The sequence below is a fragment of the Coregonus clupeaformis genome, unplaced genomic scaffold (genome assembly GCF_020615455.1).
Source record: "Coregonus clupeaformis isolate EN_2021a unplaced genomic scaffold, ASM2061545v1 scaf0155, whole genome shotgun sequence".
In the NCBI taxonomy this organism is placed as follows: Eukaryota; Metazoa; Chordata; class Actinopteri; order Salmoniformes; family Salmonidae; genus Coregonus; species Coregonus clupeaformis.
Genome location: NW_025533610.1, coordinates 191,959 through 219,773, shown reverse-complemented (window position 1 = coordinate 219,773; position 27,815 = coordinate 191,959). Strand labels below are relative to the sequence as shown.

Sequence of the window (27,815 nt, the reverse complement as noted above, 5' to 3'; positions counted from 1 at the left end):
CATGGTTCTGTTTTTACATATTGTCCGAGGTTTTCCCACCACAAAAGGTTTGCAAGCGGACCCAGTGATGAAATGGAAAACTTGCATTGTGTTTTTATTGCTTGAGGTTAGAACGCTCTCCCTCTTTCTCCTGTGTCTTGTATAAAACCAGTGTGACAACAAAATGTGTAAAATTAAATATGTCATAGAAGGTCTCTGGTTTTCTCTGTGGGGTGGTATTCCTATATGACACTGCTCCTCCTTCCATTGTCTACAAAATATTTTTTATCGTGCTCTGTTCCATGGCTATATTTTAACGTTTTCATATAATCCCATGCTTGTTATTTGTAAATACAAATAATTTAAAATAGATTTTTCACTACAATAAGGCTTTAGTAGTGATTAAAACATTCATTACAAAAAAATATTTTTACCGTCTGTCCTTTTTTCTATAATTTCTTGTTGACAGGTCAGACTGAATTCACCTCTGGCTTTTCAAAAGAATACATCCAAGGTATAGATGTGTGCTTTCTATACCAGGACTACCTATGGAGCATAACATATGCATTACACCAATCTGTAACCCCTGGGCTTTAGTAATTTCCTAAAACTCTACCTCTTAATGTCTCCGTTTATTTTGAGTGTATAATATTGCTTCCCGTCTGGGGGCAGACAATTGTGTCCTGATAAGTGCCCGAAACAAACTAATTTCCTAGAATAAATAGAAGATTAAGTGCCACACCTAGTGGTCAAAGGGGGTAGAGCATTTACAGCATAATTCTGCCAGAACAGGCAGTGAACACTGATGGACCTAGTGGAGCAAATAGTTGTCAAATCACCTTACATTCTCCCAGAGTAAGGCCTTTGCATCTTTGAAGTTGCATGCATTCTTGTTTCTTGGGAGCAAATGACGAGAATGATAGCAACGATAATGAAGGTAAAACATTGATGATGGTTATGATCGTTGTCTTCCCAATTTATCCATTGAAATTAGACCATTCAATACATCTGAATCAAGGCCATACAACTATATTTTAGTTTCCTTCGAAATCCTAAAATGAGAATAACTTGCACTGCGATTCACTAGCTGAGGCATGAATAGGCCTATTTGTCATATATTGGAAATAACAGTTTAACCATACAGGTACTATTCCCGACAAGATTTACAGTTGAGAATAAGTTTCCTTTTGGTGTTAAATGTGATAGAAAAGGTGCACGCATGTTGGTTAATGGGCCCATTTTGAGTGACTTCTTCTCATTGGTCAATTGTTCATAATTGAACGACCAATCAAACTCGTTTCCAAACCCCATATAGAAAAACTACTTTTAAAAACGTAAAGTACCGTAATATTAGTTTGGGAGAGAGTATATGAGTCATTCAACTTCGAGACTAGGGGTGATAGCCTACAACAATATCCCACTCAAACGTCACGTGTTGTGCCTAATTTCACACGAGAATCAAAACGTCTGCGATTGTTTTGTTTCATGCACTAGGACCTTGAGGGAGCCTCGGTGTAGTGTGAGGACCTAGGCAGCTAAATAGCATATGTCATCTTCATAATCTAAAATAATAAGAAAAAGTACTTCACTCTGGTCAAGGGGCTTCTAATTCTGAGCAGCCCCACAGATCTAGAGATCTCCACGTGACAGGAGCAACTATATGAGAATGCAACCCAAGCATCAGGACCAGTAGTAGCCTACCACTTCATCTCAGCTCGACGCGCAGATGCAGACAATCTAGAGGAGAATCTACTGGCTTTGTAACCTTTGCTTTAAACCCCAACGTAAAACGGGACATCCGAATGGTATAGACAAGTTTGTTTTAGTGGAAAGCTTTCACCGGGGAAACAGGTATTATCGGAATAAAACTCGCGTGCGTCTCAAGGAGAAGGGAGATCACCCCGACCTCTCTTCAGAATCACTTTTCATACAAGAGGGATGCTGTATGCTCCAAACCCACTGTGGCTTTCTGAAGGAACTTAGAAGTACTGAAGTGGATTTAGACTGTCACATGCAGGTATGTTTCACATTGTGTTCATTGTTAAACACAGCTTCTTGTGCTCCTTATATTGGAAGGTTATTGCTTGTTTGAGGGGCACAACAGCCACGTTAGAATGTAATGCATTCACTTCATGCCAATCTCTTTTGTCGAGAATGTAGCGTAAATTAACACGTGGGCAGAATAAAGTTTCATTGTTGCAGTGTATTTAAATACAGTAGCCTTACCCTCCGAAACTCCTTAGATCAAGTATTCTTCCCATGTTTGGATAGATGTTGATCTCGTCACATTTGTTATCACAATAACCCATATCTTTCTTTTTACAGCACACAAAGGGACACTTGTGAATGAAGGATCCGTGCACTTCATAAAATGATATTATTCAGTGGTGAGATACTATGTTGTCGCTGCTCGTTTAATGTGTGACAAATTGGAATCATTCAAGAAACTGGAGGACACGTACCAGATAATTCATCCCAAACACCATTGGCACTTCTTATTCGACTCGGAACACCAGCCGTCCAGATGCAGTTTCGACTTTTCTCATTGGCTTTAATCGTGTTGAACTGTATGGAGTACAGCAACTGTCAAACGCAGTCAAATCGCTGGAGGAGGAACAAAAGAGGTAAGGGAAAAATCGTCTATCTATGCATATAGCATCCTTGACAGTTGAGAGCGAGATACGTTTGGGATAGTTTCTGAGACAGCAACATTATAAAAATAAAAATAGACATGGCCGGACAACTAATATTGATATCAAATTTTGAGACCAAGAGTTTAATCAACATTTGTTGCCATTGTATATCCTGTTCTGCTTATGTTGATGCTGATGTCATCATAAGCATGATCAGATAATTACCTTGCCAATTTATTCAAACATAACTCGTTGGCACGTCGCCTACACATTGACACTATCATCGCCCTGAGCACGGTGTATTGATTAGTATACAGTGAACAACTTCAATTAAATAGGAGCCTACAGAGGTATCGTGCTTTATCTCCTGCATCAATACAGTGGGTCCGACCGTCCAGTATCCTGTAGGCTATGCGTGGCTAGGCTATTTGAGGTGATGCATTTCTGGTAAGTGCGCTCGTGAGTTCCTGGATGAGTTCTATGCACTCTTGTTATTATCGGCCGACAGCCGCTTTAAGATTAAAGGAGCATTCAAAAAATAGATTTGATCCACCTAATATATCCATCCCCCCAAGACGAAAAGCCTACCGAAAAGCAAAGTCCCACAGTGGTGTAAAGCAGTAGCCGAGTCTGCCCAGACTTTGGGTATATTTTATGAGGCAACTGTTCGGGACTTCTCGAGTTCAACGTGGAAACTATTTTTCTAAATTGTAACAAATTGGTGAGACTTCACCACGCAAAGACATTGTTAGTTGTATTACTAGATTACACGTAATTCTTGAAGTTATGTTTTGGGGACATTTTGGCAAATGCGCAAAATGTGCGTCTTGGACACATAACGGTCATGGTTTGCCAACGCAAAATATGCCTGATAAGATTTGTGATATTGTTATCTGCTTCGTGTTCCTTACACAGTTGCTGTTGTTGAGTCCTTTGGTCAAATAGTCTAGGCTACCCCACATTGCTTCGGGCTCTCTGTGGTTTTACCTGTCCGACTGTCTGTGCCAACAAAGAGAGAGGGCTGTGTCTTTAATTAAATGTGGTACTGCTTAGTAGGATACAGCGACTAGACAGTAAAAAGCTGGTAGTGCGGCTATGTCTATCTATTGTGGAGCGCAGCGGCTTAGGGGGGCCTATTGTGGGAGTTTTAATGAATAGATGCGGAACCCCCTTCCCCTGGCATATGAATTCGACCTCTCCAACCTCCTAAGCTGGTTTTAATTGATCTCATAACCGCAGAGTTATCTTTGAACAGTTGGTACACGCATAACAATCGCCTCTGGGGATGTGCAGGGATTTAGCCCATTGGTAAATACAGCAGCGCTGAATGAATGAGCAGACAGTGAAAGCAGTGTGCCTGCTGTTAGCAGCACCCCCCTGGATCCGTGACATAAGCAAGGTCCTTACTCCAGTGGTGGCAAGAGAGAGAGGGAACACTGCTTAATCTGAAGTGTGTGTGCTATTCCTTATTGACCCCATGGTAAACTGGTTATAGCACAAATACCCTAAACAGAACATGTTAGGTCTATACAGTGTGGTGTTGAGTACAGTAGGAGGATCCTCTTCTCAATGCACATTTTTGGGGGCTTGTAAATTGTAAGGCAATCACAGATTTAATCATATGCCAGGGGGAACCTCCACTCCTGGCTGCAAGCCTTCCACTGCCCATCTGCAAATAATCAAGCAATCACTGCGGGGTACTGGCACACACACACATTTCTATGCTCCTCTATTTTTCTCTGAGGATTGGGGTGATCTCAGATGCTCCGTAATATAATGTTCTTAATGGGATCAAACATTTTGGCACAGAGTGGAACTGGTTAAGTTTGAGATGTTATAGGGAGAGAGGCAAATTGATAATGGCATAGGTGTGTGTGTTTGTCTGTGTTTCTGTGTTTGTTGTTGATAGAAGTGGTTGAAATGCTTTTGGCTACCAGTCTAAAGGCATAACCCTTATGTGTGCGTGTATGTATGTGTGTGTGTGAGAGCTGAAGGTGGGGGTGAGAGCAAGAGGGTAACTCATACATTTGACCCTGAGGACGGGATTAGGCTGAGCTGTACACACATTACCGAAAACTCTCTGAACATCTCAAACTGAATGCTCTAGCCCTCAGCCATGTATGGGTTTTATACAGATTGTTTTTTGAGGGGAAGGTGGAGGATTGGTTCCTGTTGTTTTGGAATGGAACGGTCCAACTGAGGCCAAAAGCGACATTTAGCATACACTGGCAGGCAGCCAAGCTTTAGGTTTTCACTTCCTTCCTTTATTTATTATGGTTATTATGGTTATTGAGAGAGAGATAGGCTCTGAGAGGGCTGAATTTGTGTGCCTTGCCCTCGAGGTTCACTATGACAGCTCTACATACAGTATGTCTGGCATGCAGCAGGAACATAGTGAGGTTTCCAAATCAGTCTGGAGTGTTGAGTCCCAGACACATTTTTAAAAACTGAATATGGAATTGGCCACGTTATGCTCCCCAGGCATATATTTTATGCGTAAAGAAAAGTATCCTGTGCGTGAAATAAATAGTAGAGCCTTTGCCGTTGACATACAGTATATGATTGGATTAGCTAGTGAAGTGTATGGGAAGGAGATGGGTGTATAATAAGAGGATGCAAGAGTGAAAAGCAGGGCTGTTCTAGTCGGCAACAGTCTGTGTTCAATGGCAAACTGTAAGAGAGTCTGGCTAAATTAAGGGAATCTCTGGTGTAAATGGTTTGATCATGTCTTGCAAGCAGCTCCCATACTCTACTACATGACTCAATCCTCTCTTCCACTGTAGTTATTGTTTTTTCTCTTCATATAAAACAGATGATTTACACCTCCTTACTCCCCCACCCCACCCCACCCACTAAAAAAGGGGAAATCATTACTTTTACATTTTAGTCATTTAGCAGACGCTCTTATCCAGAGCGACTTACAGTTAGTGAGTGCATACATTATTTTTATTTTTTATTTTTCATAATGCCCCCCATGGGAAACGAACCCACAACCCTGGCGTTGTGGGTTCGTTTCCATGCTCTACCAACTGAGCTACGCCATGCTCTACCAACTGAGCTACATCATGCCAATGAAGCCTGCTATGATATCATTGAGAGACTCAAGGGTATTGGTTTTCATTTTTATTCTCTGGCTAATGATGCCACCTGCTGACTACATAAAAACAGGCTCAAGTACCAATGTTGCCTGGAGGAAGAGATGCACCATGGGTCAGGGGAGTTTGTAAATCCACTACTAGGAAATGGCTATAGTAGTGAAAGACTGTACAGCGCTGAAGAAATTAACCCTTAATGTTTTGTAATCATTCCAAGGTGAACTTTGATTGTGTAGGTCTACTGTGTCAAAAGATAATAGAAATGATATGGTTTTGAATGTCCCCACAATCAGATTTTTTACAATAATAAAATAATCAGAATCAGATGAATTCAAATAATAATCTTCAGCTATTTTTCCAACGCTGCCCGAGGAAGACTCTAGTAGTCAAAGTGCGTTTTGCAGTTGTGCGTCCTGATGTACAATGCTGATTGCTCCTGTATGTATTATTTTGTAAATATATTCTGTTAATAGTTCACTAAAGTTATTTGCAATGTACTGGCCGCCTACTCTTCTTCTTTCTCAAAATGATATGAAACAGATTTTGAGATTAAGATACTTAAAGATTTACTCCAGTATCTTAAGCAAAACAAATTTGTAATATATCATCCATACGAATTGCAAAAAATATATAATAATAATAATATTTGCAGGACGTAACTGGTTCGAATCCCCAAGCCGACTAGGTGAAAAATCTGCCGATGTATCCTTAAGCAAGGCACTTAACCCTAATTGCTCCTGTAAGTCGCTCTGGATAAGAGCATCTGCTAAATGACTAAAATGTAAAAGTAAAATGTACACAATTTGATGACATAGTACACAAAAAACCGGAATCACTTTTATCTCATGAGCACTACTTTCAAAACTACTGGCTGAAATTATACAAAAGTTTGAGATTGCATCTTTAAGTAACTTTGTAACCACTAAGTGATAATAAATTATCTTAATTGTGTCAAAGTCTACTTGAATATGGAGAGGTTTGGGCTTATTTGAGGAACCAGACTCAATTTATGTGAAATAAGATGAAACACACAGTGATGATGCATCTAATGGGAAAAGTTATTTAGAACATCCAAGATACAGATCGGTTAGTACTGTACCTGCTGAAGTCGTATTCATTAGTCACCAAACAGAAGAAAACGGACTGAAACAGCGAGGGACTACCAATAAGAAACACTCATTTTTGTTTTCCGTTACTAAACATTTTCTGTTGCTTGTAGTATGAACACACACATTCAATACAGATTTTTCACCTAGCCGGCTACTGGCCCAACGCTCTTAACCGCTAGACTACTTGCCGCCCTGAGAGCACTCAGACCGCACTTGCTAATTCTCTGTCTTTTCTGTGAGAGAAATTGATACAAATAGCATGACTGTAAGTCACTTGGGATAAAAGTGCCTGCTAAATGGCATATATTATTATATATTAATAGTTTATGACTGTCTATTAAATAGCTTATTGTCCCTCTTATTGTTTGGTGGACATGAAGCCATTTTTAACTGACTGTGAGTGAGAGAGATGTGTAGGAGTGAGTCAGCAGGTTTGGAATGTAATTTTGAGATGATTTGGAGAGAATGAGCATTCCCTCTCTCCAACAGGGAGAGGGAATGCTCCACGAGGCCACTCTTAAACCAGCTTTGCCACTCTGCCTTTGGAAAAAGTGAAAAGGGGCCGCAGATGGCATGTCTTTTAACAAGGCTTTTCACATAATGCCACTCTAATCCATGGGATGGGTGCCCTGTATCCTGCTGTGTTAGTTTGTGCGCTCTCTCCTAAGCCAGGAGGACTGTGTGACTTTTTAATTCCACAGCAGCAGTGCGTTTCTCCTGGCTGGTTATGAAGGAGCCCTGTACACTGTGCACAGGCCTGTTCACCGCGCCAAGCGGCACATGGAACGATCACTTTACGGAAACGCTGAAAAGCGATCCGGGGTTCGTGGTGTGGAATAGCAGTATCCCCCATCCTCCCAAGTTCTGCTCCTTGCCGAGGGGGCTTTTAAAGATGAGAGGGGGTAGGGGGACGGGGACGGGAGAGAACATATTTAAGCAGATCAGCTGGATGTGGCTGAATGTGAGCAGCATCACCTGAGAGGGATTACTGCTCGCCAAGTCCTGACCTGAGTCCCGGCTACAGCGTCTAAGAGGAACTGTGTTCCCTTTCTCTTCCCATCAGCCAAGCCGTTAATGTGTGTGTGTGTATGTGGGTGTGTGTGCGTGTGTGTGTGTGTGCGTGCGTGCAAGTCTTTATGCAGGTGTGTTTTTGTGTCTGGACAGTGCCAATTTTGTGGAAAACATGGCAGGTAATTCAAGTTTTCAGCTGCATTCACAAATAAATTCAGTAATAAAAACAAAATCTGTGAACTACAGTAACTGGTGCGGTGAGGTCAGTCTGGTGTGACCCACTAACCCAAGCATGTCCATCCTGTCTGTCTGTAGTGTAGCAAGACCTTCTAGGTCTCAGTCACAGCCGTATCAAATGAAGCCAGTGAAAGGGTCCTCAGTCCTCAGTGCACCCATTCCATGCTACACTGGTGGAAATCCCCCCTGAGAAAAAAACAACACAGGTGTCATGAACTTGTAGTTAGGCTCGGAGAGATTCCTCGGGACCCAGGTGACAAGCTGTGGGTTATCTGTTTCTGTCTTGTCTTCATTTTCTCTCACCACAAAAAAACATTGTCTATTCACCCTCTGTCTATTCACCCTCTGCCTAGCCCCCTTTACCCTATAAACTAAATTAGCCCTAATTCATTTCAATTGGCACCAAAACGTTGCTTTCGGATTTGATGGCGGTGCAGTAGGTTTGCGAACTAGAGGGCTTAGGTTTTCCCCTTTCTCTCTTTATTTGTGCGCTGTTTCGTGTCAGAGCGCAGACCGAGGAAGATCCATTTCACACAGAGGAGAAGGCTAGTTTTGTAACACTTCTACACATTTCCATTTATCACGTCACGGCAGAGAAACAGTCATTGTGTGGATTTGGTCCCTGTTTTTTTTATTTTTCTCAGGGCAATGCACAAGGGGATCTTCTCTTCCACCCTCAATCATTGTCATCAGAGGATCCCATATGTTGGCATCGCTAAATGCCAAACAGATGTTTTTCTTTCAGGCTACATTTTACCACACTGTAAAAGTTCATTTTCGGAAATGTGAAATAAAATGGACTTATTATATAAATCTTATAATACACTCCATATTTCCCAGTGGTGATTGGAAACTCCAGAGCTACAGACAAAAGGTCCAGTGTCCCTTTCGAGTGCGAGGAACATTTTGTAACCTTCACCTACATTATTCTCTCAATAGCACGCCTGCCTACAGCAATTACACCTTAATACGTTTTCGTATAAAGCTACTAAATATGGCCAGCCAGTTTGGTTCAATACTCTTGAGTTTATTGGGCCGTAAAAGTCAGAATGTGGCAATCGTTTCTAAGTGGCGCGCATATAACAACAACACAAAAGAAGCAATTAAACACAAAAGTGAGTCATGCGAGGGCTTCAGAGGTAGGAGAGTGGACCAGAGACAGAGAGAGGGAGGCCCTCATCAACTAACCTCTCACTATACTCATGTGAAGAACAACACTCAAGCATTTACTCAGCATTTACTGAACATTTACTCAGAACAGTGTATTGATAATAACATGGTGATAACTGGTGTGATTCTTAAGGCATACTATAAGTGTTGGGATCAGAATAAAGAATTTGGGCATATTTTAAGAGGTTAAACTCGTCGACCAGCAGTTTAGCAGTCGTTGGGCTACAGGTGATTAACATCACCACTCCTATAGTCATAGCTAGAGACACAAGGGCAGGGAGGGAATAGGGATTGTTTAGTGTTGTGCTACTGCAGTGAGCCACATATCTGACTCTTGTTTGCCATGTCTGAGTGTGTTCGTCTCTGTGTGCTTGCAGACTAGTACCTACTTTGGATCGATCGCTGCAAGGCCCTGGTAACTTGAGATCAGGAGCCCTCCTCCCCCTGACACACACAAACACACACACACACACACACACACACACACACACACACACACACAGAGGAAGACAGGCAGGCGTGTGGGGTTGGTTTCTGGCTCTGCAGAGTATTTACATCCACGCTTGCTCTAATGGCTGCTACAACTACATTCAGGGAGGCATGGTGGAGCTGTGTGATCCGGAGAGCAGAGCAGGGCTCCCTCTACCCCCTCCACCCTTTAACACTCGACAGATGGACATGCCTTCTTTTTCCCCCTCTCTGCTTTTATTGGACCTCTAATTATGCTTACACGCCACATCAAAATAAGGCTCAGCATGCAATGCCTTTGGTATGGGGAGGAAGTGAGCTGGTCAGATGCAATAAGCCGTCTCACTGTGTGGAACTCGCCTGTAATTTAGGAATCCGCCGGACATGGATGTACTGTACTGTAGGTGATGGTGGTGCTCCCGAACCCACCCACCCACTGCGTGCTACCCTGTGTCCGGAGAGTTCATTGTATCATAGAGAGGCTGCTGGATTGATGAGTGCAGCTGGGGATAGGGCTGGGCTGCACCTGTGGCTTGACTGGGGCTGGGGGTTGGGCAGGGGTTGGATCTGAGGCTGGAGCTATAGGACTTGGACAGAAGCTTGACTTGGGCTGAAGCTTAGGCTGGGATATTGGGTTTGTGCTGTATGGGGCTGGAACTAGGCTGGGACTGGGACTACTCAGCTGGGGCTGAGGCTGGAACCGGGGCTGTATTTGTATTTATTAAGGATTTGGGCACGAGGTTGGATCTAGGTCTCGGGCTGGGGCCAAATGCTGGAAGTCATTACAGGGCCCTGATGCTGAGCTTATTGTCTGAGAGAGAGAGAGAGAGAGAGAGAGAGAGAGAGAGAGAGAGAGAGAGACAGAGAGAGAGAGACAGAGAGAGAGAGAGAGAGAGAGAGAGAGAGAGAGAGAGAGAGAGAGAGAGAGAGAGAGAGAGAGAGAGAGCCTCATCAATCGTCTAATTAGGCTCACTACGTTGCTGCTATTAACAATGTTGACAGTTGACAGTCTCACACTGAAAAGGACTGTCAACACAGCACCGTCATTCTGCTCTAACAGAAGTGAACAGAGCACTCTAGCCATCCAATGTACAAAACCATATGAGTGGCACTGGCATTACATACTGGCATTACATACAGTATGTAGTTACAGAGTTGTAGATAGAGAGTGAACAGTGCGATATTCTCACCAAGTGCTGAATATGAAATGCCCCATTTAGATGCACCAAGTTACTTTCTCTGGAAGATTATCCTGGCAAGAACCAAATACAGTGAAGGCAGAGCTAGTTAAAACCATGGTTCCTAGTCCTGTGTACTTGGTGCTTCTGATCAGAACAAGCATTCTCCTCTCCATCAGACCTTGTCGGAGATGGAATGCATCCCGAGTCATTCCACATGGGCCCAGACATAAGACTGTCTGTAATATAGCTTACTGCATGGTTGGGTTCTGGTCAGTGTGTGGTTGTGGTCATTGTTGTTGTTTGTCTTGTTGTCTGTGTAGACTCAAGGCCGTGCACGTTTGTGTGCTTTGCTCTGGCTGCATGCCACACAGCCAGGATACACAGAACAGACAAAGAGCGAGATATGGAGAGAGATAGAAAGAGAGAGAAAGTGTTAAGTGTAATCTAGGGAAATTTACAAGCTGCATTATGTTTTTAATGTCGCTTGTGGCTCCCTCACATTTCCAGCTTGTTTGTTTACTGAATATCCTTTGTTGCGGTACTTTTATGCATTCTCGACTCCATTCATTTTTTTCGCTAACTTGGTTTATGGACCAGACAGTGGAACAAAACTGCGGTAGGGAAGATTGATGAAGAAAAAGTGAAAGGGGGAAAAAAAGAAAAAACCCATTAACATTTTTCGAATTCCTTTCTTTCTTTTTCTTAAAGTTATCCGCTTGTATTACATCTTGGCTGACTTCTCCTTAACTCAATATTATTATTTTTTGAACCGCAGCCAGGTCTCATGAGAAGACTGTATAAACAACTGTCACAGACAGGAGCCCTAACTAATAGGTGTAAGTAGGCAGGGGTCACATGTAGTTTACATGTTTACGCACTAATGGGTTTCGAGATGGCACGGCCATGATGCCATAATGGACAGTAGCAAAGTGTAATGGACAATTTAGGGCTGGATATCATCATTAAAGCACAGTCGCTCGTACATGCACAGTGCACACGCACACACTGTACAGTATGTGTATGGTTTTAGCAAGCAGTGTTTGGTTGAAAACAACACAATTTAAATGTAAGAGCCAGAGGAAGGATGATACCTAAAACCCATCAGCTTTTAAGGATGTAGTGAAAGGATGTAGAGAAGGTACACTCTTAGAAAAAAAGGTGATATCTAGAACCTAAAATGCTTCTTCGGCTGTCCCCAAAGGAGAACCCTTTGAAGAACCCTTTTTGGTTCCAGGTTAGGGTTGCAAACCTACCGGTAAGTTAGCGGACTCTTGAGTAATTTTAATAATTAACAGAATCTATGGTAATCTATCATAACTTTGGTAATTTATAAAAATTTATTCATATACAGTATTCATTTATTATATCTGTGTCCATATTTTCCATGAGTTTCTAGTAGATAGACCATATGGTTGAAGAGAAAATAGCCCAATTAATGAAAAAAGCATCTAATCAACAATGGCATTGCTTTCGATTAACTCTGCCAAATCTTCCATCTATTGAATCCACCAGTTTAATGCCAAAACATTGACAACAAATACATATTGACATAGTAAAATAAAAAAATATATATAAAGGATATTTCATGCTGAAACCCTCATATTAAACACCAATGGTATTCACTAAATTGATGGTTTGTATTTAAAATCATCTTATATCATTATTTCATATATTGTACATGTGATAGGCCACACAGAAGGCCACACAGAGGGACAGCAATTATTACAGACACCTATGATAATCTGAAGTACCCAAAAGGGTCACTAGATGTCTTGTGATAGACATAAAATCCTTGAAAGATACCAAAATTCTGGTAGTTTACTGGTAAACTTAGAACATTTCCAATAATATACCCTCCCTTTGCAACTCTATTCCAGGTAGAACCCTTTTGGTTCCAGGTACGACCCCTTTGGTTTCCATGTAGAACCCTTACAGAGGGTTCTACATGGTCTATCTACTACAAACTCATGGAAAATATGGAAACAAAAAGGATTCTAACTGGAACTTAAAGGGTTCTCCTATGGGGACAGCAGAATAACCCTTTTTTCTAAGAGTGTAGTTTTCTAACTCTGAATGGTAATCCTACCACAACAGGGCTAGGAATTCCATCAGGCAGGACTGTTTAGACAAGAGAAGAGACTCCTGCGGTTTGAGTTATCATAACTCCTTAGCACGGCCAGTGCCTCAGGGGCTTGGGTAATAGCAGCGGCTCTTGCATAAAAACTAATTTGTTGCTAATTTGTAACAGTAAGTAGTGTGGCATGTTGACACCTGCCAGGTAGGGACTTAGCCTACTCTAGGCTGATGACTTCTTTGTAATGAGACACTCAGGGCTTACATGCCACCCATGTAATTGGATGGAAGCCACCTCCTAATTCACACGTATCACATGATCTATCCTATCTGACACGTCTTGTTTTGTTTTGCTTGTTAGTTTTTTTAGGAACTCAGTTGGGGTCTCAACTTACTGTTGAGTTAGAAGAGTAGAATACACAAGGTGCAATTTCGAAATTTGGTTGTGCATCTGCAGTTTTGTTCTTGTTATGTCAGTCACTGACAGTCACTCAATTAGGCTGTGTCAGCTAACATTTTTTAGATTGATAAGTTAGTCTAGCCAGCTATCTAAACTTGTAGTAGTCATGGCTGAATTACTGACCGATGGGCCCCCATTGATTTTGTTAGTCACTCTCACTCAGATATCATATTCAAAACTGTAAACATTTATGCAGGACATTAGCAGTAAAACTGCGTACATTTTTCACATTTCAAACACATTATTTTCCACTTAGGGCCCTCAAAAGGCATGACTGCATGTGTGGGTACGCAGACCCGCGAGCCACTGCGGCCCCTCATGATGAGTTCAGATTTTTTGTGGCCTCCACCCCCATCAAAGCTGCCCATCCCTGCTCTAGTATGTGAATTAGACGTACGGTTCACTATCCCAATTGGAACACCTATTGCACATACCATACTGCCCCTAGAGGTGTGGAGGGTTAACACATTATTCTGTACTTTTCCATCCGCTTTCATTACTTCTATGGGAAATGATCTCTAATAGGACTCTTATACACATTTCAAACCCGCCAACTTTTTGCAGAATTTTCATATATACAGTATGAAAGGTATTGCCAGCGATAAAGCCTCTACTTTTATTTCCGGCAACCGACCTAGTCATGATTGCGGTAAAGTTCTGCCTACGGAATGAAATGTAGCCGTAATGCTGCGGCGGCATTGACACGCACTACGCTCTTAAGCTCTTAATGGTTGCTAGGCAGCGCCCATTACTACCATTCTCCTGCCAGTTCTAAACTTTGCGAGGCATGTCACTTCACCCATATGTTCTCATAGCCCACCACATGCACTGTTTTCTTAACCACAACTGGATGTATCCATAAAGAAATACTGTTCCAGTAAATATCACTGAATGACGAAAATATTGGAATTAAGTAGGCTAATGCAATTGAAGACATCAAATTGTTGCTTACTGAAACTGAAACTTAGGATGAAAGTCATCCAATTGTTATAATACATTTGAAGCGATAGCTTACCCGCGTGTGTTCAACTGTTTCAGCACTGTTTCACGCGTGGTGTCTCGTAAGCGTGGGGCCTTATCTTAATAAATTGATCAATGTCAGATTTTTCTTTTCACTGAATCTACATTTGAATATTGGTTAGGCTACGATTAGGCTGTAGAAATGTTAGCTAAGGTGAGTGCTGCTCATGGTCATCTTGTCCAGTTGGCTAATGTATTAGCACTGGTGATCAGAACATTTGCCAGCATGTTATGTAGCTTAACAAGTGGATTATGTTGCTCTTCACTCGCAGTCGCTTAGTAGCCTAGGCCTTCTCCCGACCAAAAGCCTGTGACTCGTCTTAATCAATCAATGTGATTTTGTTTCACTGAATCTCCCTCTGTAGGCCTATATTTGGGGAGCCAGGTTCAGCCAATCAGAATTATTTTTTTCCCACAAAAGGGCTTTATTACAGACAGAAATACTGGTCCGTTTCATCAGCTGTCCAGGTGGCTGGTCTCAGACGATCCCCCGCAGATGAAAAAGCTGGATGTGGAGGTCCTGGGCTGGCAGGGTTACACGTGGTCTACAGTTGTGAGGCCGGTTGGACGTACTGCCAAATTCTCTAAAATTATAGAGAAATTAACATTACATTATCTGGCAACAGCTCTGGTGGACATTCCTGCAGTCAGCATGCCAATTGCACGCTCCCTCAAAACTTGAGACATCTGTGGCATTGTGTTGTGTGATAAAACTGCACATTTTAGAGTGGCCTTTTATTGTCCCCAGCACAAGGTGCACCTGTGTAATGATCATGCTGTTTAATCAGCCTCTTGATGTGCCACACCTTTCAGGTGGATGGATTATCTTGGCAAAGGAGAAATGCCCACTAACAGGGATGTAAACACATTTTTGCACAAAATTTAAGAGAAATACGCTTTTTGTGCGTATGGAACATTTCTGGGATCTTTTATTTCAGCTCATGAAACATGGGACCAACACTTTACATGTTGCATTTATATTTTTGTTCAGGGTATTTGTTTGCACATCTATCACTGATCAGAAACATTTAGCATGCTATAATGTAGCCTAAATCAAATCAAGTGTAGGCCTATTATTTTGCTTGATTGCATTAAGGCAACTCCAAAAGCTTGCAGAGGTTGTGAAATATGAACACGAGACTCACATCCTTTGAAAATATAGATTGCTATTATTTTTCTGTTATTGATACTCTCGCCTGCTCCCTAACAAAGCAGAGTGAGGGAAGGAAAGAGATGAAAAGTGGATCAAAAAAGCATGGCCTTGCCTTATGCTCTGTTTCAAAATATCACTTTTTTAATATATTTTCATCGGCATGAAACTGGTCAGAATTTAAGGAATGATGGTTGGTGCTAAATACAGGGAAATTCTTGAGGGAAACCTGTTTCAGTCTTCCAGAGATTTGAGACTGGGACGGAGGTTCACCTTCCAGTAGGACAATGACCCTAAGCATACTGCTAAAGCAACACTCAAGTGGTTTAAGGGGAAACATTTAAATGTCTTGGAATGGCCTAGTCAAAGCCCAGACCGCAATCCATTTGCGAATCTGTGGTATGACTTAAAGATTGCTGTACACCAGCGAAACCCATCCAACTTGAAGGAGCTGGTGCAGTTTTGCCTTGAAGAATGGGCAAAAATCCCAGTGGCTAGATGTGCCAAGCTTATAGAGACATACCCCAAGAGACTTGCAGCTGTAATTGCTGCAAAAGGTGGCTCTACAAAGTATTGACTTTGGGGGGGGTGAATAGTTATGCACGCTCAAGTTTTCTGTTTTTTTATCTTATTTCTTGTTTGTTTCACAATGAAAAATATTTTGCATCTTCAACGTGGTAGGCATGTTGTGTAAATCAAATGATACAACCCCCCAAACAATGATTTTTAATTCCAGGTTGTTAGACAACAAAATAGGAAAAATGCCAAGGGGGGTGAATACTTTCGCAAGCCACTGTAAAAGGCTTATCTCAGCAAGAATGTGGTAAAAATGGGACTGTATGAATTGGGCTCTAAACAACAGGCAACATACCATAAAGTCTATCTGTAAAGGGTATTATAAGAAACAGTCCTCAATTACTGTAGTTTGAAAACCCAAGGTGGTGCAATTCTCACTCTCAAGTGAAAGGTGGTGGTGGGAGATATTGGAGCCAGCCAAACTCTCAGGGAACGATGCTTTGAAGTTGGCTTTTTGTGGCGTGGACCATGTGTGAAAGTAAGACCGTGTCTTAGCCATCGGCCCCCCTGTGGAGCGCTCCACTTTTGACCCTGTGGATCACCTCAGATCTCCCTCCAGGCCGCAGGGCCGAGCGGGGGTGTGAGGTTGTATCTTGTTAAAGGGTTAATGAGGTAGAACTGTGTGGCACGGTTCATGTTCACCCAGTAGAGAGAGGGAGGGCCGTAGTGATAGTCAGTGTGACTATGTATACAGTGTGTGTGCAGGGCTCTATAGTGCGACCTGGAATTGTATTTTGGGAGCACCAGTGCAACAAAAAGAAATCACCCAGAATGATAGTTGTTATGATTAGGATACGTTGTACCACTGCCTCCGAGTGCCATACCCTTCGGGCCCGGAGAGCAAATCAAGTGCACCTATAGGCCTATGGCTGGCTAATCGGATAGCTCAGATTACCGTGTCTGCAGCTTCCAGGAGCGCACAGAAAAATTGATACTATGAGATTTAAAAAGTTTAAAAACCATGACTAGAGACCCAGCTAGCACATTAGGTTCCTTGGAAGTTGTGGGAACGTACAATTTTGGTTTACCATTGGTTCTGGGAACGAAGCCATACGTTTCCTGAATGATGAAACTGAAAGTTTTTTTAAACGTTCTAAGAACGGTAGTGAAAATGTTGCCTTCTTCTGGGAACGTTTATTTTTAGGTTGCAGGAAAGTTCTGATAACGTTTTACTCTTGTTCCTTGCAAGTTTTCCTTGGAAGTTTTTAAAATAACAAATATTTCCATAAAACTTTCACAGAATATTCAACAAGACTTTTAAAAACACTGCTAGCTTATTTTGGGTTAACTTTTTTAAACTCCAAACACAGATAGGACACATGGAAATTAATTTCCTTAGGCATTAGTCATGGAAACATAAAGTTTGTATTGTGACACGGCATCAGAGATTCAAACCTATAATCGTCTCTATTCATGGAATTAGTCCACTGCACCACAAGGATGGAGCTAGCATGCCATGTTCTTTTTACGCATACAAAGCTGTTCATTTTAGTCTATTCAAACAGACCACAATTCAAAGGAAACAAGCACTCATTAAGATCAGGTGTGGCCAATTAGTGGGTGAGACCAACACACCAGAACACACTTAACAAGTTAGAGGATAGGGAGAGTTTTGTTGATGCACAGAACGGAATGTATATGTTTTTAAATAATATTCTTAAAACGTTCTCTGAACGTCACTAAAGTTTTCTTGTGGTTTTTATGGAACGTTTTCTTAACGTTCTCGGGAACAATTTGAGAACATGAATTTAAATAGAACCATGAGGAAACCTGTAGGAAACATAATGCTAAAGTACTGAAATTCCCACAGAAGAACATTGTTTATTTACATTCTCTGAACTATTTGAGAATATTCTCAATGTCAAACAAGTTGGAGAACTTTCCTAGAACATTACCAAAATTGAAATGAAATGTAACCATGTTTGAACTTTTAGGAAACATTCTGTTAAAGGAATGAAATACCAAGAAAATAACTATTCCCAGAAGGTTGTGGAAAGGTTGTATGCAAAATCATCATAGGACAACCACGCTCTCACCAAGTTCTAAGAAACATATGGTTCTCAGAACGTTATGTACTAAATGGGGAGAGACTGTCATGAATACAGCAAAGAGCTGCTGTTTTTAAGAGCAGTTAATGTTTACGTTTTTATTCAGCACTGTCAACACTTTTTAGTTAACACTTTTATAAGCCATAAAATGAGCTTCTCCCTTCTTCCACTCGCACTTTAACCAGCACTGCAGCTGCAATGAACGAATAGCAATGTGTATAAAAAGTATTGCATTGTTATTATTAGCACACGAGGCTGAAATAATGGGGTGCGACTCGAGTTTCGCCATCAGCTGGAAGAGGGTGCTCACTGGGCACAGACGTCAATTCAACGTCTATTCCACATTGGTTCAATGTAATTTCATTGAAATTAGTGGGCGTCCCCTTTTTGGTCACGGTCAGTCTCTGCGGGGGGATGGTGAGAGGCGGACCCTCTGCTGCTCTCTCCCTCCCTCTGCTGAAACTGACCATCAGATGTAGACAACATCAGTCCAGTAAAATTTAAAAAGCAAATTATTTAAATGTATGCTCACTCAGCTGTGCCTCACGATTAATACAACAACTGATCTATTACCAGTCTGATCATATACGGTAACTGACAAAATAAAGGAAACACTTGAATAAATGAGGGATACAAAGTATATTAAAATCAGGTGCTTCCACACAGGTTTGATTCTTGAGTTAATCAAGCAATTAACATCCCATCGTGCTTAGGGTCATGTATAAAAATGCACAGTTGCCCATTATTTTGGCTACCATGGCTAAAGAAGAGGTCTCAGTTACTTTGAAAGAGGGGTCTTAAAGGAGCGTGCGCACGTGTGTGTGTCACCAGATCTCAACCCAATTGAAAACTTATGGGAGATTCTGGAGCGTTTTTCACCACCATCAACAAAACACCACATTATGGAATTTCTCATGGAGGAATGATGTCACATCCCTCCAATAGAGATCCAGACACTTGTAGAATCTATGCCAAGGCTCAAGCTGTTCTGGCGGCTCGTGGTGGCCCAACAACCTATTAAGATGCTTTATGTTGGTGTTTCCTTTATTTTGGCAATTACCTGTATCCTAAGTTTTTAAATATAATTTAAATGGTCTGAGACAAACAACATTGGCAGGGCAAATCAAGCATAGCCAATATGCAGTGATAATGTATTGGGCCTATAGCTTACTGCACAAACCTCATTGCTACAGAACTGTTTTTAATAGGTTATTGTTGCATAGGCTTAAATATTTGTAGATTTTTTGTTGTTGTTGGTATTTTACCCCCTTTTTCTCCCAATTGCGATCTTGTCTCATCGCTGCAACTCCCCAACGGGCTCAGGAGAGGCGAAGGTCGAGTCATGCGTCCTCCGAAACATGACCCGCCAAACCGCACTTCTGAACACCCGCCCGCTTAACCCAGAAGCCAGCTGCACCAATGTGTCGGAGGAAACACCGCTCAACTGACGACCGAAGTCAGCCTGCAGGCGCCCGGCCCGCCACAAGGAGTTGCTAGAGCGCGATGAGCCAAGTAAAGACCCCCCGGCCAAACCCTCCCCTATCCCGGACCAATTGTGCGCCGCCCTATGTGACTCCCGGTCACGGCCGGTTGTGACACAGCTTGTGACACTGCGATGCAGTGCCTTAGACCGCTGCGCCACTCGGGAGGCCAGGCTTACATAAAAAAAAAAAATCTGCAGTAAATCTCGGCTTGCAGGTATTTGTATGAACGTTTTAGCTTTTTATAATTAACAATGTCTTTAAAGGGTTATTAGTGTCTAGGGCACATAATGTGCTTCAGAAGTAGCTAGAATTCATATAGGCCCAATATAGGCTTTATCTTAATTAAAAAATCAGCTTTTCTGGTGCTTCTAAATTTTATGTTGTGCTCCTACATTTTTTAGGTTGGAAGTATCAGTGCTACCAATGAAAAATGTTAATGTAAAGCCCTGTGTGTGTGTGTGAGAGAGTGTAGTGTGTGTTAATTTGTGTGGATGTTTTTGTTTGTTTGGGACGCTTCAAATAGACCCGAGCCCTAAGGGATGTTTATTTTTGGTGCTACATAGCAGGGAGAAGCTTGGTATCCATCCACCTTTTCTTTCAGATGTGAAGAACCTAAAGTATCCATGGCTGGTAGAGTAAAAGCAGTAAGAGCGAAGGAGGGGGCGGGGTGGGGATGGAAGAGGCCAGACTGAGCCATGCTACATGTGGTGCAAAAATGCCAAGCACGCATGCCCCTGTCCACTCTTCACAGGCTGTCATGTCCCCTTTCCTCTCATTCCGAGCCGGGCGTTGCGGGGAAACCCAGGACTCAGCCACACTCAAACACAATGTGAGAGTGAATTACTGGGACTCACAGCACATTGAGCTACAGGTGTGAAAATTAGGTGTGAGGTTTATGTGTGATAAATTACCAACAGGTGTGCTAATTTGAGCCACTCGACTTCACCTCCATCCACCCCTTCTCTAATTCTACCCCTTTTCAGAGAAAGGAAAACACATTTCACTCGCAGCTTGAGAGGAATTCGGGGATTGGAAAATACCAAATATAAAAAATTCCCCCCAAAAAAGAAGGGAGAAAAGAAAGAGAGAGAAACATAAACCACAGGGCAGAAACATAAACCACATGTTTGTGCCTTCGAGCATTGCCAGAGAGTGATAAGATCCATTGTGTTGAGTCACCCATTAACTCTTTCTGTGATCCTGCACTGGAGAGTAGTAAACCCTGTAGCACCTGCTCAGACCTATTGGCCACACTGGCATCTAAACAGCATAGCAACATGACAACCAGAGGCAGATGCTATATAGACAAGAGCACCGTGCCAGTCAGTAGCTGGAAGATCATTCAGAGTGATAGTAGAAGTAGATCACAGAGCATGGTTTAGAGGAGATGTGCCACAGAGGGACAACTATACACAGTTATAAATGCATCATGTAATGAAATTAGTTTAATCAAGTTAGTAAATTATGCTATCAAAACAGTCATGCTTTTTAATGGGATGTTTAAGTAATGTGATTAATGATGGTAAATAGTGTTGCTGTTGTTTCTACTTTCCTCTCCTGAATGGACTATAAAGGATTTGATGGGACCTCGTGTAGAGATGACACTGACTTGTCAACTGCACATCAAGGCAGTTCTCACTGCTTTTCCTGTGCAGTTCAGTTCAAATGGGGCTATGAGAGTTTCCAGTCCTTTCCAGTTCTTTAAAGGCATAATCCTTAATTCATTTTATTTATTATGCTAGAGGTATTATTTTGTAGCAATACATTGTTAGTTTACAACGACTAATGTTAACAATTGAGTAAAAAAACCAAAACATTTTGGGTTATGTTGGGGTAAGACAATTATACTAAGTTCATGGGGCTTTATAAGTTATATTCTTCAAGAATCAATGGGTATATACACGACTGTTCAAAAGTTTGGGGTCACTTAGAAATGTCCTTGTTTTCCATGAAAACATACATGAAATGAGTTTGAATAGGAAATATAGCAAAATGCATAGGAAATGTAGTCATTGACAAGGTTAGAAATAATGATTTTTAATAGAAATAATAATTGTGTCCTTCAAACTTTGCTTTCGTCAAATAATCCTCCATTTGCAGCAATTACAGCCTTGCAGACCTTTGGCATTCTAGTTGTCAATTTGTTGAGGTAATCTGAAGAGATTTCACCCCATGCTTCCTGAAGCACCTCCCACAAGTTGGATTGGCTTGATGGGCACTTCTTACATACCATACGGTCAAGCTGCTCCCACAACAGCTCAATAGGGTTGAGATCCGGTGACTATGCTGGCCACTCCATTATAGACAGAATACCAGCTGACTGCTTCTTCCCTAAATAGTTCTTGCATAGTTTGGAGCTGTGCTTTGGGTCATTGTCCTGTTGTAGGAGGAAATTGGCTCCAATCAAGCACCATCCACAGGGTATGGCATGGCGTTGCAAAATGGAGTGAGAGCCTTCCTTCTTCAATATCCCTTTTACCCTGTACAAATCTCCCACTTTACCACCACCAAAGCACCCCCAGACCATCACATTGCCTCCACCATGCTTGACAGATGGCATCAAGCACTCCTCCAGCATCTTTTCATTTGGTCTGCGTCTCACAAATGTTCTTCTTTGTGATCCGAACACCTCAAACTTCGATTAGTCTGTCCATAACACTTTTTTCCAATCTTCCTCTGTCCAGTGTCTGTGTTCTTCTGCCCATCTTTTCTTTTTAATGGCCAGTCTGAGATATGGCTTTTTCTTTGCAACTCTGCCTAGAAGGTCAGCATCCCGGAGTCGCCTTTTCACTTCACTGTTGAGGTTGAGACGGGTGTTTTGCAGGTACTATTTAATGAAGCTGCCAGTTAAGAACCTGTGAGGCGTCTGTTTCTCAAACTAGACACTAATGTATTTGTCCTCTTGCTCAGTTGTGCACTGGGGCCTCCCACTCCTCTTTCTATTCTAGTTAGTTTGCGCTGTTCTGTGAAGGGAGTAGTACACAGCGTTGTACGAGATCTTCAGTTTCTTGGCAATTTCTCAGAACAAGAATAGACTGACGAGTTTCAGAAGAAAGTTATTTGTTTCTGGCCATTTTGATTCTGTAATCGAACCCACAATTGCTGATGCTCCAGATACTCAACTAGTCTCAAGAAGGCCAGTTGTATTGCTTCTTTAATCAGCACAACAGTTTTCAGCTGTGCTAACATAATTGCAAAAGGGTTTTCTAATGATCAATTAGCCTTTTAAAATGATAAACTTGGATTAGCAAACACAACGTGCCATTGGAACACAGGAGTGATGGTTGCTGATAATGGGCCTCTGTACGCCTATGTAGATATTCCATAAAAAATCTGCCGTTTCCGGCTACAATAGCCATTTACAACATTAACAATGTCTACACTGTATTTCTGATCAATTTGATGTTATTTTAATGGACAAAGAAATGCTTTTCTTTCGAAAACAAGGACACTTCTAAGTGATGCCAAACTTTTGAACGGTAGTGTATTATTAATTTATTGAAATGACCACAGCTGGAGGATATTGCAGATTGTACCTTTAATGTGACACTTCCACCATACAGCAGGATCTCAACCAACTACTGGTTGAGATCCAACTGACTGGTAACTGGCGCTGACGAAGATGGCGGCCTCGTGACTAGCTCTTAGGAAACGTTTAGGTATTTAGTTTTTTTATGTATTATTTTGTAGATTATTAGCTCAGAAAGTGTTTTGTATCATTACAAACAGCCGGGAAAAACTATTGGATATCAGAGCGGCGGTAACTCACCAGCATTACGACCAGGAATACGACTTTCCCGAAGCAGATCCTTTGTTTGCTCTCCCCAGGGCAAATTAACTGATTCCAGCGGTTGACCCAAAACATCGCAGGCGGAGGAGAGGCACTCAGAGCGGCCTGCTGGTTCGACTTAGAAGGCACGCACACCACCCACCGCTTCCAAGTATATTACTCGCTAATGTTCAGTCTTTGGATAACAAAGTCGACGAGCTCAGGGCAAGGATTTCTTTCCAGAGAGACATCAGGGCCTGTAACATACATTGTTCCATAGAAACATGGCTCTCTCTGGATATTCTGTCGAAATCGGTCCAGCCAGATGGGTTCTCAGTTCATCGCGCAGACAGAAATAAATATTTCTCCGGGAAGCAGAAGGGCGGAGGTGTGTGTTTCATGATTAACGACTCATGGTGTAATTGTAGTAACATACAGGAACTCAAGTCCTTTTGTTCACCCGACCTAGAATACCTCACAATCAAATGCCGACCGTATTATCTCCCAAGATAATTTTCTTCGGTTATAGTCACGGCCGTGTATATCCCCCCTCAAGCCGATACCATGACGGCCCTCAAAGAACTTCACTGGACTTTATGCAAACTGGAAACCACATATCCTGAGGTTGCATTTATTGTAGGCGGGGATTTTAACACAGCAAATTTGAGGACTAGGCTGCCGCAGTTCTATCAACATATCGACTCTTTTACTTGGGCTGCAAAAATTCTCGACCATTGCTATTCGAACTTCCGGGATGGTTGTAAGGCCCTCCACCGCCCTCCTTTCGGCAAATCTGACCACGACTCCATTTTGCTCCTCCCTTCCTATAGACAGAAACTCAAACAGGAAGTACCCGTGCTAAGGACTATTCAACGCTGGTCTGACCAATCGGAATCCACGCTTCAAGATTGTTTTGATCACGCACACTGGGATATGTTTGCAAAAATAATTTAGACGAATACACTGAAACGGTGACTGAGTTTATCAGGAAGTGTATGGGAGATGTTGTGCCCACTGTGACTATTAAAACCTACCCTAACCAGAAACCATGGATAGATGGCAGCATTCACGTAAAACTGAAAGCGCGAACCACCGCATTTAACCATGGCAAGGTGACTGGGAATATGGCGGAATACAAACAGTGTAGCTACTCACTCTGCAAAGGCAATTAAACAGGCAAAACATCAGTATAGAGACAAAGTGGAGTCGCAATTCAACGGCTCAGACACGAGACGTATGTGGCAGGGTGTACAGACAATCACGGACTACAAAAGGAAAACCAGCCACATCGCCGACACCGACGTCTCGCTTCCAGACAAGCTAAACTCTTTCTTCGCCCGCTTCGAGGATAACACAGTGCCACCGACGCGGCCCACTACCAAGGACTCTCCTTCTCCGTGGCCGACGTGAGTAAGATATTTAAGCATGTTAACCCCCGCAAGGCTGCCGGCCCAGACGGCATCCCTAGCCGCGTCCTCAGAGCATGCGCAGACCAGCTGGCTGGTGTGTTTACGGACATATTCAATCTCTCCCTATCCCAGTCTGCTGTCTCCACATGCTTCAAGATGGCCACCATTGTTCCTGTAAGCAAGAAAGTAAAGGTAACTGAACTAAATGACTATCGCCCCGTAGCACTCACCTCTGTCATCATGCTTTGAGAGATTAGTCAAGGATCATATCACCTCTACCTTACCTGTCACCCTAGACCCACTTCAATTTGCTTACCGCCCCTATAGATCCACAGATGATGCAGTCGCCATCACACTGCACACTGCCCTCTCCCATCTGGACAAGAGGAATACTTATGTAAGAATGCTGTTCATTGACTATTGCTCAGCATTCAACACCATAGTACCCTCCAAGCTCATCATTAAGCTCAAGGCCCTGGGTCTGAACCCCGCCCTGTGCAACTGGGTCCTGGACCTCCTGACGGGCCGCCTCCAGGTGGTGAAGGTAGGAAACAACATGTCCACTTCGCTGATCCTCAACACTTGGGCCCCACAAGGGTGCGTGCTCAGCCCCCTCCTGTACTCCCTGTTCACCCATGACTGCGTGGCCAAGCACGCCTCCAACTTAATCATCAAGTTTGCAGACGACACAACAGTAGTAGGCTTAATTTCCAACAATGACGAGACAGCCTACAGGGAGGAGGTGAGGGCTCTGGGAGTGTGGTGCCAGGAAAATAACCTCACACTCAACGTCAACAAAACAAAGGAGATGATCGTGGACTTCAGGAAACAGCAGAGGGTGCACCCCCCTATCCACATCGACGGGACCGCAGTGGAGAAGGTGGAAAGCTTCAAGTTCCTTGGCATACACATCACTGACAAACTGAAATGGTCCACCCATGCAGACAGTGTGGTGAAGAAGGCGCAACAGAGCCTCTTCAACCTCAGGAGGCTGAAGAAATTTGGCTTGGCACCTACACTACCGGTCAAAAGTTTTAGAACACCTACTCATTCAAGGGTTTTTCTTTATTTTTACTATTTTTTACATTGTAGAATAATAGTGAAGACATCAAAACTATGAAATAACATATATGGAATCATGTAGTAACCAAAAAAGTGTTTAACAAATCAACATATATTTTGTATTTGAAATTCTTCAAATAGCCACCCTTTGCCTTGATGACAGCTTTGCACACTCTTGGCATTCTCTCAACCAGCTTCATGAGGTAGACACCTGGAATGTATTTCGATTAACAGGTGTGCCTTCTTAAAAGTTAATTTGTGGAATTTCTTTCCTTCTTAATGCGTTTGAGCCAATCAGTTGTGTTGTGACAAGGTAGGAGGGGTATACAGAAGATAGCCGTATTTGTTAAAAGACCAAGTCCATATTATGGCAAGAACAGCTCAAATAAGCAAAGAGAAACGACTGTCCATCATTACTTTAAGACATGAAGGTCAGTCAATGCAGAACATTTCAAGAACTTTGAAAGTTTCTTCAACTGCAGTTGCAAAAACCATCAAACGCTATTATGATGAAACTGGCTCTAATGAGGACCGCCACAGGAATGGAAGACCCAGAGTTACCTCTGCTGCAGATGATAAGGTCATTAGAGTTACCAGCCTCAGAAATTGCAGCCCAAATAAATGCTTCACAGAGTTCAAGTAACAGACACATCTCAACATCAACTGTTCAGAGGAGGCTGTGTGAATAAGTCCTTCATGGTTGAATTGCTGCAAACAAACCACTACTAAAGGACACCAATAATAAGAAGAGACTTGCTTGGGCCAAGAAACACAAGCAATGGACATTAGACCAGTGGAAATTTGTCCTTTGGTCTGGAGTCCAAATTGGACATTTTTGGTTCCAACCGCCGTGTCTTTGTGAGACGTGGTGTGGGTGAACGGATGATCTCTGCATGTGTATTTCCCACCGGAAAGCATGGAGGAGGAGGTGTTATGGTGTGGGGGTGCTTTTCTGGTGACACTGTCTGTGATTTATTTAGAATTCAAGGCACACTTAACCAGCATGGCTACCACAGCATTCAGCAGCGATACGCCATCCCATCTGGTTTGCCTTTGTGGGACTATCATTTGTTTTTCAACAGGACAATGACCCAACACACCTCCAGGCTGTGTAAGGGCTATTTGACCAAGAAGGAGAGTGATGGAGTGCTGCATCAGATGACCTGGCCTCCACAATCCCCCGACCTCAACCAAATTGAGATGGTTTGGGATGAGTCAGACCGCAGAGTGAAGGAAAAGCAGCCAACAAGTGCACAGCATATGTGGGAACTCCAAGACTGTTTCGAAAAGCATTCCAGGTGAAGCTGGTTGAGAGAATGCCAAGAGTGTGCAATGCTGTCATCAAGGCAAAGGGTGGCTATTTTGATTTGTTTAACACTTTTTTGGTTACTACATGATTCCAAATGTGTTATTTCATAGTTTTGATGTCTTCACTATTATTCTACAATGTAGAAAATAGTGAAAATAAAGAAAAACCCTTGAATGAGTAGGTGTTCTAAAACTTTTGACCGGTTGTGTAAAACCCTCACAAACTTTTACAGATGCACAATTGAGAGCATCCTGTTGGGCTGTATCACCTCCTGGTACGGCAACTGCACCGTCCCCAACCGCAGGGCTCTCCAGAGGGTGGTGCGGTCTGCCGAGCGCATTACCAGGGGCAAACTACCCGCCCTCCAGGACACCTACAGCAACTGATGTCACAGGAAGGCCAAAAAGATCATCAAGGACATCAACCACCCGAGCCACTGCCTGTTCACCCCGCTATCATCCAGAAGGCGAGGTCAGTACAGGTGCATCAAAGCTGGGACCGAGAGAATGAAAAACAGCTTCTATCTCAAGGCCATCAGACTGTTAAATAGCCATCACTAGCACATTAGAGGC

General features: G+C 42.6%; 1 protein-coding gene across 2 annotated transcripts in view; it reads left to right on the top strand.

The window, feature by feature from the left end:
* The first annotated feature begins 1,482 nt into the window (after positions 1 to 1,482).
* Positions 1,483 to 27,815, top strand: part of LOC121560381 (R-spondin-2-like) — an 87,506-nt gene continuing 61,173 nt past the window's right edge. The window contains exons 1-2 of one of the 2 annotated variants that reach the window (XM_041873377.2): positions 1,483 to 1,996; positions 2,305 to 2,603. In XM_041873377.2, coding sequence (XP_041729311.2) covers positions 2,504 to 2,603 — 100 coding nt within the window. In that variant the 5' untranslated portion in view covers positions 1,483 to 1,996; positions 2,305 to 2,503. Of the gene's footprint in view, positions 1,997 to 2,304; positions 2,604 to 27,815 lie in introns of those variants that run through there. The other variant, XM_045213797.1, reaches the window with a different exon arrangement.